The following is a 12,905-nucleotide window of genomic DNA, read 5'->3' as shown; positions in this document are numbered from 1 at the left end:
GGTGACCAAAGGGAAGGGGAGTCGAGGGGTTGGGGGAAGGCTGAACAAGGTGATGGGGATGAAGGAAGGCACTTGTGATGAGCACTGGGTGATGTATGGAATTGCTGAATCACTCCACTGTACACCTGAAACCAACAGAACACTGTATGCTAAGTGGAATTAAAATTAAAACTAGAAAAATAAAACTAAAAAAAAAAATCAAAAAATTAAAAATGATCTCTTTTAATATTTAGGACCCTCAACTTTATAGCTATAAAGAGAAAGCTGCAGCTCAGATATCACCACACCATAATGCCTATAATCCAAATAGCTGCCTGACCAACTCATTTAATTCCCAAACGGTCAAATTCCTTACGCGTTTACCTAGAACAAGATATCTCTCTGAAGAATTGTCCTTCTAAATGATGCAGCAGAAAACTGCTTCTGGAGTCTCAACTAGTAATCTGGGGTTCTCAAACTTTTTGTGTGTCAGTCTGGGGAAGCGTATGGTCCTCTTAAAACAGTGGTTGTTCAAAACTTTTATAACCGAAGGAAATGCTAACCTTAAGTTACAGGTTAGTGAAAATAAAAATGTAATGTTTTTCCCATCTGACTTCACAAGCCTCTAAATTCTACCAGAGAACGTTGAGCATCTGTGGACCCTGTTATGAACCCCACTGGGTTAACGGAACCAACCATCAAATCAGAATTCTTCAGAATGCATCAATTCTGTACTCCTCCATTTTTCGAACTTACATTTAAGACAAAGAGTTTGCAAATGTAGAAGTTTGCATATTCTAACCAGTCAGTGATTTTTCCCTCTAATTCTAATGTCCTTAATTAATTCTGAGTTATTTATAATGTTCTATACTGAGACTGAAAATAGTGTTCAACAACCAACCCCACAAAAAGAAACACATTTACTTTATCATTATCATTACTGCCAAGCGATGCTCATTGAGGAAAGAGGAAAAGGGGAAACACTGAGAGGGAAAGATAAATGCCACGTCCTGGAAGAAGCTGGTGATCAGATGCACACTCCTGCATACCTGCAGATCCACAGTAAACATCCCTAACTGTATCTTAGCCAACCCCGGGTTTGCTTTTCCCAAGAGGATGCAAGGCAAGGGCAGACAAAAGCCCTCTCCTTTTCATTAGTAGAATAGTATGTGAAAATAGTTAACTACATTTTCTGCTTCGATATGGGGAAACTATTTAAGGCTTTTCAACTCAAAATGAGGTCCATGGACCAGCAACATCAGCATCACCCAAGAGCTTGTTAGAAATGCAGAATCAGGCCCACCTCAGACCTACAGAATAACAATCTGCACTTCAGCCAGATCCCCAAGTGGTTTCTATGCACATTAATGTCAGAAAAGCACCGGTTTAAAGCATGCTTAAACTAAGAATCTACTTGGAAAGGACCACCAAAGGTGTCAGGAAACACGGGAAACAGAAGACTGGAAACACTGAAGATAAACACCATAAATGTTTCTGAAGTTGGCCTTGTTCACTTTGAACCATTAGTAGAAAAAAGGCTGTACAGAGCTACCCCTGTCCTTTACAGCCCCAAACATATATCCGGTTTAACAGGGAGACTGCCAGGGAGCCACAGCATTGTCAACACCCCCTCCCAAGACGCATAATGCTAACCCAGCCAACCTCACCACAAGGGCTTTGGTTCACAGAGGGTTCGTGAAGGTGTCAATGGATTATGTGGTGATGTGGGGCGGGGAATGCAAGGGAAGAATGGGGAAAGCAGAGGAAGATAAATTTTCAAATAAAGATTTTCTTAAGTAGTCTTTAAAATACATTACAATCTCCAAAAGCAGTGCTTTATTTCCTTTAAATGTAAACCAAAAAATCTACTGTAACAGACACTAGAAGGACAAGACAGAATCCAAATTTCCTGAAGACCAGAGAGGTGCAATACTTTGTCTGAGGACTTGGGACTCAGGTCTTCTAGGTCCCAGGCTCTCTCTACTGCATCCACTGCCAAATTTACAGCCAAGCATTTGCAACTGCTTTTCTGCTCTGGGAGATACAGATTCCCAAATTCCAATGTTCCCAGAAGTGCTCAATAAAAAGTTCACTACTTTCATTCAAACGCATTATCTCAACACAATGACATTTTCCCAATACTAAAACTAAAGACATTCTTAAGAATCCCATGGGGGGAAAGTGGTTGTAGATACTGTTAAATGAACTCAGCCGTGGGGTTGGCAGGGAAGAGGGGTGATCAGCGAAACCTTACCTCTCACTTGATGCACAGGAATTAACTTTCCAGCCAGCATATCATAGACATAAAGAACCTTGCTGTGGATGCTCGTGGCTAAAACCTCTTCTCCAGTAGCACTAAAACAGGCCTTAAAGATTGGAAACTTTTCCAAATAGATGCTCTGGATTTTAGGATTTGTTTTTCCATCAACCTATAAGGAAAAGCAAAACATTCCTTTTAGGTATTTCCATAGACTCTACGTCCTGGGAGTAAATACTTCTCACTCCCAAGTTTCCATTTAAAAATGCACACCTGAAACAGCGACACCGCGTTATCCAGCGCGGCGACCATCACGACCTGCGCACGGGGATGGAAGTGCACAGACGAGATCCGCGCGGTAGTAGGACGTTCCGCGTTAGCAGGGAGACAATTCTTCAGCTGTGGAAAAAGAAAGCGAGAATTGTATCAATTCAAATGGGTTAACATTCTTTTTTTTAAGATTTTATTTATTTATTTATTTGACAGAAAGAGAGGGAGTACAAGCAGGAGGAGCGGCAGACAGAGGGAGAAGCAGGCTCCTTGCTGAGCAGGGAGCCCGACGCGGGGCTCGATCCCAGGACCCTGGGATCATGATCTGAGCCAAAGGCAGACGCTTAAGGACTGAGCCACTCAGGCACCCCACCATTCTTTTCTTTAAAGCATAAAGCATTTTAACATAGCTTATGCTGAGAAGGACATCGGAATGGTAACGAGAAGACCACAGCTCTCCTACCAACTAGCAAATCATTTTACTAGACAATAATCCATTTTTACCATCTTTTAAACGAGGGAATGAAATCGTTAAGGTCTTGGAGCATCAGGATACAGTCATTTCCTCATGATACACCCATATAGGTTAGGAAACTGACATCCAGGGTGTATTTTACTTAAAAATGCTACTGTAGCAGCTTTGCATTCATGGCACAAAATATGAGGCACTCTGTAACATGCCACGGTTCTGTGGTTGGCAGGGACAGCTATGTTCTCCTCTCAGAATACATGGCTCCTAGTTTAAAGCAATGATGACCTCATGCATCATGCATTTAGACTATTTTCAGTTATCTCTTGGTTTTTACAGGTTGTTCTCTCTGCATCACAAACTCAATTATACGAAAAATAAAGTGAGTACTACGTGTATGTTTTGTTCATAACAAATGAAGTTAGATTTTTATGGTAACTGCATTTTCGGTGAAGGTGAATTTACCCTATGAAGAGCAGAGTGAACTACCTTCATAAGGTGGGGAGAAACACAATCACTGTCTCATAGTAATTTGCCATAATAGGGCTCCCTCCCCCATCTAAAGCACGCTACCATTTTATAATGGGGAAAAATATCTATGTCAGAGAGAGATCTGGTCACTTAACAGATACTTAACTGGAGCCAACTGTGTTGGGCAGGCACTTCATTACCACAACGAACAAGTCAGATACAGTCTAACTAGTGCAGACCACGTCAGACAAGACAACCAGGAAGAACCTTTCGAAGTGTCATCTGAGCAGAGGGGTACCAATGGGTTGGCCATTAGCAGTGCTTGAAGAACAGACGGGCAGGGGGAAGAGCAAAAGTTCTGAGGCAAGAAAGGACTCGGCGTGTTCCAGAAACAGAAAGAAGGCCTAGGGAACTTGGGCAGGAAATAAGGGGAAAACTTCTGAAATGAAGTTTCAGACATATGCAGATGCCAGATCACGAAGAGCAGCATAGACCGTGATAAAGAATTCGAAGTTTTCAAAAAGCATGAAAAGTGACATGACCTGATGTTTTATTTTTAGAAGACCCCTCCCTGGCTTCTACTAAACGAAGAATAGGAAGAGCAGAGTGGAAGTGGGAGACCAGTCACAAAGTGACTGCAGTACACAAGGTAACAGAGGATGGCAGCATAAACCAGGCTAGCGCCCGTGGAAATGAAGAGAAACGCAGAAGGAGAAATCAAACACAATTGCTAAAAGATCCCTGGGGATATAATTTAATCTTCTTGACCATTTCTACAGAAGAATAATAAGCGACAGCAACACATTTAATCCCACAGAGAACATGAACCCATACATTTGTAATCGGGAAGCACACTGGGTGTCAGGGGTGGTCAGCTGGAGAGGCCCCACTTTGCTGACTCTCACCTTTAAGATTCCTTTAGGAAGAGAGGCTGATGTAGATATGAAATTCCCAGTCCTTTGCAACAAATCATCTTCGTCCTCTTCACTTTCATCTAAGTCAAACAGACCCACAAGGTGGAGCTTTAGAATCAAGGAGATGGCCATTACCTTCCCCAAACGTCTGTATTTCAAACTTTGACCCCCCCCAATTCCAGTCTCCAATCTCGATCACTTTATTTAAACTGTAACTGGTAAAAAAACAGAACAAATTTGAAAGGGACGGGGAAAATGACACAGAGTCCAATATATATGGTTAAAATAAAAGCCTGACTCTGGAATGAAAGACAGACATTCACAGACCATGACTAAAACAGGATGAAAAAAAAAATAAAGGCAGTATTTAATTTAAAAAGAACAATTTATAATCATGGCAAAATTGGCAATAAGGGAGACAGCAGATGTAGCTTAACTCACATGAAAAAGGACTAGCACTGAGGGATCAAGGTCAGCAAACTGTGTATCAGAACTTCAAAGGGAGCTAACAGGGCTGCTTTTCTCCTGACGATTCTAGTAAAGAGAGCCCAAAAGCTGAGCAACAATTTTAAAACACTCGGAGGGAGAGGAGGGCAAAAACCAGCACTAAAAGCCCTCTAAGGTTCTTAAGGGGGTCTGGTAAACCACCAGGCTTCAGGTTGGGGCCACAAAAGGCTACACCAAGGAGTAAGGGTGAAATCAAAGAATTTTAAGAAAATCCTCCATGAAGTGAAACCCAGCTCTGAATCCTTAAAATCTCTCACTGGAGTAAGATGCTGTGGGACTGCTAGTGCCCCTTACCCAGCCACTACCCAGAAACAAACGTACAAATTCTCCAGAGAAAGATATCCTTGTCCTCTTGTTAAGCAACGCTATTTTTCGTATACGATGTCCAGCACTCAATGAAATATAACTAGACCAATAATTACCAGATAACCTAACTTGATTGCAAACCTAAGGAATAATAGTCTCCACAGGAGATCTAAATAACTGAGTTTTTCAGACATAAGCTTTTCAAGTATTATGTTTAATACGGTCAAGAATAATGAATATTCAGATATTGAACCAAAGAACTAGACCATTAAAAAAAGAACCAAATGTAAATTTTAGAACTGAAAATTACAGTAGTTAAAATTAAAATCCCAGTGGATATTTTTAACAGCCTACAAAAATTAGCTGGAGAGACAATTAGTGGTCTGGAAAATGCATCAGAAAAAATATACAGACTGAAGTACAGAAAGCAAAAAGGACAGAAAATGCAGAAAAGAACACAAAATACATTTAAAAAAATAAATAAAACATTGAACGCACATGTAACTGGTGTCCCAGAAGAAAAGGAAGACTGGAACTTTGGAAATTTCACTGAATTTCCAAAACTTCAAAAAGACATCAAGCTAGATTCAAAAGCACTGTGAAGACCAAGCAGAATACAAAGCAAGCTAAAAGGACTGGGGGGGGGAATAAATGAACAAAACATCAATAATAAAACAATCCATCATATTAAGTAATTATTATTGATTTTCAAAGGCCTATAATGATTGTATTATAATTATGTTTAAAGCGGGGAGTACTTCTCTTTTAAAGACACTAAATGAAATATTTATCGATAAAAATAACATGTTGGAACTGAGGGTTGCTGGAGTGGTGGGGGGTGGGAGGGATGGGGTGGCTGGGTGATAGACATTGGGTAGGGTGTGTGCTATGGTGAGCGCTGTGAATTGTGCAAGACTGTTGAATCACAGATCTGTACTTCTGAAACAAATAATGCAATATATGTTAAAAAAAAAAAAAGAAGATGGCAGGAGGGGAAGAATGAAGGGGGGAAATCGGAGGGGGAGACGAACCATGAGAGACAATGGACTCTGAGAAACAAACTGAGGGTTCTAGAGGGGAGGGGGGTGGGGGGATGGGTTAGCCTGGTGATGGGTATTAAAGAGGGCATGTGCTGCGTGGAGCACTGGGTGTTATGCACAAACAATGAATCATGGAACACTACATCTAAAACTAATGATGTCATGTATGGTGATTAACATAAAAATAAAAAAATTTAAATAAATAAATAAATAAATAAATAACATGTTGGGACAACTGTGAGGCTGGGGGTTTGGTCAGCACTGTGCCAAGAAATACATCTTGGACAAGTCACTTTTATCTTTTTGAACCTCACTCCCCTCACCTGTAAAATGAAGGTAGTAGACCAGGATATCCCAATGGTAGCAGACAAGTTAATGAGTGACTTAATCCATTTCTTTTTTCTCATGGATACAAAGACAAACTGCATTTCCTGGGAGCCCATGATTTAGTGTAGCCTTGTGACTCAGCTCTGGCCAATAAAATCTAAGTCAGAGTACGACGTACCACTCCCAGCACAGGCCAGTAAAAAGCCTCTTTTGGGTGAGCTGCTCACTCTTCCCCATAAGCTGCCATGTCAACCTCTCGGGCAACTTTGAAAAACCCAGCATGAAGCTGGCAGAATCTCTTGGGTCCCTAAAGCATACCATCTCCTTCTCACCACCACAATTTCATATGCTTGAAAAAAACAACTTCTATTGGATTAATCCACTGGGACCTGGAAGGTTTTCTGTTTCAACACCTAGCATAACCTTACCTATAATTACATGGATCCAAATGTTCTATGAAGGGGCGCCTGGGTGGCTCAGTCAGTTAAGCGTCTACCATCCGCTCAGGTCATGGTCCCAGGGTCCTGAGATCAAGCCCATGTCTCCGGCTCCCTGCTCAGCGGGGAGTCTGCTCCTCCCTCTGCCTCTGTCCCCCTCTCCCCCTGCTCATCTCTCTCTTAAATAAGTAAAATCTTTAAAAATAAATAAAACAAAATAGACTACGAATGCAGCATTCTAAAACGGGTAATAAAATTATATTTTATTGAGGAGGGCAAACTGGTAACCAAGGAGGTAAAAATCATATAATGGGGGCGCCTGGGTGGCTCAGTCGTTAAGCGTCTGCCTTCGGCTCAGGTCATGATCCCAGGGTCCTGGGATCGAGCCCCGCATCGGGCTCCCTGCTCAGCGGGAAGCCTGCTTCTCCCTCTCCCGCTCCCCCTGCTTGTGCTCCCTCTCTCACTTTGTCTCTCTCTGTCAAATAAATAAATAAAATCTTTAAAGACAATTTTTAAAAAAATAAATAAAAATTAAAATCATATAATGTAAGAAAAGGTTAAAAGATAAGGGATGTTAAACTTGTTAAAAACCAAACTTGGAAAGACATTTCTTCAACAACAGAGTTTTACAGGAAACAAGAGGTAAAATAAACTGTATACTTTTTTTTTTTAACTGTATACTTTTTAAAGGTAGGACTACGGAATGTTGGGAGGTAAATTTCGAAATTGGAAAAAATTCTAATAATTAGTTCTTAAGGAAAAGAGAAGAGGGAAGAACAGTAAAGAGTACAGCATTATTTGACATGTTTAAGCAGAGGCTAAATTACCATCTAACAGATGTTGTAGAAAAGATTCTTGCAGTGGATAAATTCAGGCTATACCACAAAGATTCCTTTAACCTCTAAAAGTATCTGGCTGGAAACCAGAACAGAATTTTGACTTAGTAACAGATTGAGTTTTCTAACAGAATTACAGAAAACAACCGGTTCTTTACATGGACTCCCTGTACCTGAATACCATAAGGCCTGGACTAACAGGGGCGGGGAGAAGGGAGGGAAAGGTGGTGGAGGTAATAGAACAGAGGCTCATCAAAAATCAAGGATGCTAAGGAGAGAGCTACTGCATTATGTGGGAAGATAGACTCCTATACTCCAGACTCTCTAAAGGACTTCAAAAGTCAATTCCAAGTCTAAAATGTGTAACTCCAAGCACCCAAATCAGATCTTGGTAAGCTATCCACATTTATAATATCTAAACTCAAGGATCTAAAAAGGATAAAGCAGTTATGGTACAAGCCAAACTTAAAACCTGGAGGTGAAAAATAGGTGTTTACAAAGTGAGTGATCATCTGGGCCTGACCAGACATGTGCTCCCAAGATATCCCATTTCCTAGTAGACAGCTGGATTAGCTGCCAATGTCTTCAGAAGGGATTCGGAATGAAGAAGAATAGTTATTTTTCCTTAATCCCATGCCATAACGCAACACAGTTCTGTTGAGAATCAAACATCGTAAAATTCATCCCTTACTGTCCATACAACAGACAACACATGCTATTAGGTCAATCTTACACTATTGTAAAAGAGCTTCCCTCACAGAACTGGTAGACTTCGAAACCAAACATTTAAAGGAGAAATAAAAAAAAAAAAGACATATTTGAAACACCAGGTTTTAACGAGAAATCTCACAGAACAGAACAGAAACAGAGATTTATTTACTAACTTAAACAGAGATACCAATACTCACCATCTGAAGATGTTTTCCGCTTATTAGTCTCTGCCCAGGCAGGTACTCCCCCCATGGCATGCTGGAATCTAAACAAAAATACAAAAATGAAATTTTGTGTTAATAAATGCTCACCAAGCTTACAAGATTAGATTAGCTCACCCTTGAGAGCATGTATACAAACAATCTCTGCCAAAGAAATTATTATGTTTAAGAACAGAAGGACTACACACACAGAATAGTCCCAACTTGCCTATATGGGAAACTTTTGTGAACCTCTAACTGTTTCAACTAGTCTTAGATATAGGACATCTGGATACATATTTGTTAATTATTTTTGTCTAGTTACACGTCTGCTTATTTGTTCATATCAACACATCTCAGATCTTGGGACTAAGTAAAGAACTCTGTGGTTATAAACCAATGCTACAGTACTAGAGCACACAGTGTTTTACTGCACATCCGAAAGAAAACGACCAGGTTGGTAAGAATATACAAAACACAATCACATATCCTTTGAATAAAATTGGAGCATTTCACTCTGGAAAAAGTAAGCTTTACAAGAAGCATGAGAAGCATATTCTGAAGGGCTAGTTTCTGGAAGAGTGCAGGGTGTCATTCTAATTGTTTAATACAGAAGTACAAAGCCACCAAACTCAGCCCACTGGCCATAAACAACTAGAAAACTAGACAAAATACATGAAACTGTTTCCAAAAATTGGACAATAAACAACATAAGATTGCGATCCCTGAGAGAAAGGAAATAACAAGGTGAGCGCTGTCATCCCAGGATTTTCCCCTGAAGGCAATTTTTTGAGACCCTGGCACAGAACTAATGAGAAAAAGTCACACCTAAAAGAGGCTGAGACAACTGGAATTTAAGGGGCAGTGAACAAAAGAAGAGAAAAAGAGCTCCAGGTGGGCCTGGGTGGCTCAGTTGGTTGGATGACTGACTCTTGATTTCACGGTTGTGAGTTCAAGCCCCACATTACGGCTCCATGCTGGGTGTATAGCCTACTTAAAAATAAAAAAATTTTAAGAAAGGATTTGCCTTATTAAAATATAAATGAATAAAAAATAAAAATAAATTTTTAAAAAATGGGGGGGCACCTGGGTGGCTCAGTTAAACATCCGACTCTTGATCTTGGCTCAGCTTTTTTTTTTACGATTTTATTTATTTATTTGAGAGAGAGAGAGAGAGAGCACAGAGGGAGAGGGAGAAGCAGACTCCCCACCAAGCAGAGAGCCTAACACAGGGCTCGATCCCAGGACCCCAAGATCATGACCTGAGTCAAAGGCAGACGCCCAACTGACTGAGCCACCCAGGCGTCCCTCGGCTTGGCTCAGGGTCGTGAGTTCAAGCCCCATGTTGGGCTCCATGCTGGGCGTGGAGCCTACTTAAAAAAGCTCCAAAAATCTGCACTGGGGTCCACAGACATTTTTGCTGAATACTAAGCTGCACATTCAGAGGATGAAACTCCATGAGGTCCTTATTGAAAACTCAGAGCATTCAGTAGAGATGGCAAAAAGGGCATATCTTAGAAATGGGGCTAAACCAGCCTACAGCAAATGCTACTCTACAACAGAACTAAGAAAAATCCTGAAAGGATCAAACTAATCTCTAAGCCAATCAATCGCCTGCCAAGACAAACTCATTAAAAGTACTCGCTCATTCAATATTCACTCATTCAACACTCATTAGAAGCAAAAATTAAAATCCAGACATTGATCAACTTAATATTCACATTGCCCCAAAATCCAATCACAATTTCTAGACATGCAGAGGAGCAGAAAAACTTGAACCATAACCAGAACAAAAATCAGTCAACAGAAAGACACAGAAATGACACACATGACAGAAACAGGATACAAGGCCTCTGAACTAGCCAATACAGATGAAAAAGTGCTCAACATCACCCATTACCAGGAAAATACAAATGAAAACCATGATGAGATACCATCTCACACCTGTCAGAACAGCCAAAATTAACAACACAGGAAACAACAAACACTGACAAGGATGCGGAGAAAGGGGAACCCTCCTACACTGTTGGTGGAAATGCAAACTGGTGCAGCCACTCTGGAAAACAGTATGGAGGGTCCTCAAAAAGTTAAAAATAGAGCTACCCTACGACCCAGCAATTGTACTGCTACCCAAAGTATACAAAAATACAGATTCGAAGGGGTACATGCATGCTGATGTTATTTATAGCAACATTATCATCAGTAGCCAAACGATGCAAAGAGCCCAAGTGTCCATCGACTGATGAATAAAGGTGATATATATAACGACTGAGCCACCCAGGCACTCCATGAAGTCATTATTTTAAAATATACATACATTTCCCATCTCTATTCAACTAAAAGGGCCTAGAAGCTATGGAAAAGAAATGGTTTACCATATACAAATAAACAAGCAAGTAAGCAATATCATCACGGATTATGTGTGGGTGGTAGGATTACCAGATTTTCCAAAATTTTTTTGTACTTGTATTCCCCCTCCCTCCAAAATACTGAAACTGACACCATTTCTTCTAGTAGCAACACCCTTACTACTTCAAAATGGAAATCTCACTACCTAAGAAACTGTTTTAGCCAAAGACTCAGTGACTCTAAATAAACCACTGACTATAAGTTACAGCTTGGTAAATCACATGGAAAAGGACACTTACTCTTCCTTAAGTCTCTTTTGAAGCTTGTCTTTTGAAAGTTTACTTTCACTGGCATTTTTCATCATATCTTTCCGAAACCGGTTGCTCATCATGTCAACCCTATCAAAAACAAAACCGTATGCTTTAAATGACTTTAAAAGATTCGTCGTAGCTAGGTGTTGCCTTTAAAAATTTAAGAACACATTTAATCAAATATAAGTCAAGATTTGTAAGGTGCGGAATATCAAATACACATGAATTTTTTTAAACAGATAAACACGTAATAGAGAATGCTCTGAAAAAATACCAATGAGTAATGACAAAAATCACACCAATTAAGTAGTTATTTCCCGCCCATTAAACTGACAAAGCCTGAAAAAAAGATAAAGCATTGTTTCTAAGAATGGAGTGATATGGACACCTTTCAATTGGAAAGGTAAACTGGGAGAACCTCCTGGTCAGTCTGGCAGTTTTTATCAAGAATCTTACACATGCCTATGCCCTTTGATTAAGTAATTCTACCACAGAAAATCTTTCTTACAGAAATAATTAGAAAGGAAAAAAGGTTTATGCAGAAAAATATGTCTCCATATCAACTTATTAAAGGGAAAAACAGGAAAACCTATCTAATGAGGCCTATGCAAATTATAGTTAATTTACATAGTAGACTATAGTACATCCACTTAAAAACGTTTATAAAGGTTTTTATTTTTAAGTGGAGATAAATGCTTGCAAGACAATACATTCTCATCTCTTACAGGTATAATATTGAGTGTGCTAGCCTTTTTTCTAGACTTTTCTCAGTTTCAGACATTGTGCTAAGAGCTCCACATACATTATTTCACTTAATCTCAAGAGCCTTCTGATATTACTATTATTACCTCCATTCGAAAGAGAAAAGGCAGGTTCCAAACTTGCCCTTGGTCACTTAGGAACTGGCCAAATTAAAAGGCAAACTCAAATGTGACACCAAACACTATGCTTTCTTTGCTATTTGATACCGCACGTAAGAGAAGAGGGCAGGAGAGAAGAATGCCAACATGTTAACAGCAGTTCTCCCTCGGTGGTGGGTTTATGAATGACTTTCTTCTGCTTTACAGTATTTTTTAAATCTTCACGTAATCACGTCTTTCTAAAGAGAACTTCTTTAAAACTTACAAAATAACTTTTTAAGTAACCAAAGGGTTTCTGAAAGAAAAATTAGGCAACCTACATTTCATCATCTTCATCTTCTTCATCCACCCAAACTGGCTTCTTTTGGAATAGAAAATTATCTTTTGCTTCATTCTCCACTTCCAAGTCACCTGAGTCTTCCTGTACTTGAACCTAGAGAAGACAAAATGCCCTCAAGCACTGAGTTTTTCAGCAGACGCACACACCTTACAGTTAAGAGGTCTTGTAGAATGCTTTGCAGGCCCTCTGATGGAATAATGGGACAAAATACTACCACAGCAAATGCTGGAGGCAGAACAGAAAATGCAGAGATGAGAGAATGGCACCATATGCTGGACAGGCAGATAGGACAAACAGTCAAGGAGCGAAAGTTGACATGCT

The 12,905-nt window shown here is 40.0% G+C and overlaps 1 protein-coding gene across 1 annotated transcript in view; it reads right to left on the bottom strand.

Moving 5' to 3' along the window:
* Nucleotides 1–12,905, bottom strand: part of UTP18 (UTP18 small subunit processome component) — a 41,443-nt gene that overhangs the window by 26,502 nt on the left and 2,036 nt on the right. Inside the window, exons 2-7 of the mRNA XM_028091355.2 lie at nucleotides 12,565–12,677; nucleotides 11,373–11,471; nucleotides 8,722–8,789; nucleotides 4,352–4,440; nucleotides 2,510–2,635; nucleotides 2,234–2,408 (exon numbers count right to left, since the gene is read on the bottom strand). Coding sequence (XP_027947156.1) covers nucleotides 2,234–2,408; nucleotides 2,510–2,635; nucleotides 4,352–4,440; nucleotides 8,722–8,789; nucleotides 11,373–11,471; nucleotides 12,565–12,677 — 670 coding nt within the window. The remainder of the gene's footprint in view (nucleotides 1–2,233; nucleotides 2,409–2,509; nucleotides 2,636–4,351; nucleotides 4,441–8,721; nucleotides 8,790–11,372; nucleotides 11,472–12,564; nucleotides 12,678–12,905) is intronic.

The sequence above is a fragment of the Eumetopias jubatus genome, unplaced genomic scaffold (genome assembly GCF_037043125.1).
Source record: "Eumetopias jubatus isolate StellerSeaLion01/CBP00866 unplaced genomic scaffold, mEumJub1_p1.0 scaffold_10, whole genome shotgun sequence".
Lineage (NCBI taxonomy): Eukaryota > Metazoa > Chordata > Mammalia > Carnivora > Otariidae > Eumetopias > Eumetopias jubatus.
This window is presented reverse-complemented; position numbering and strand designations above follow the sequence as displayed.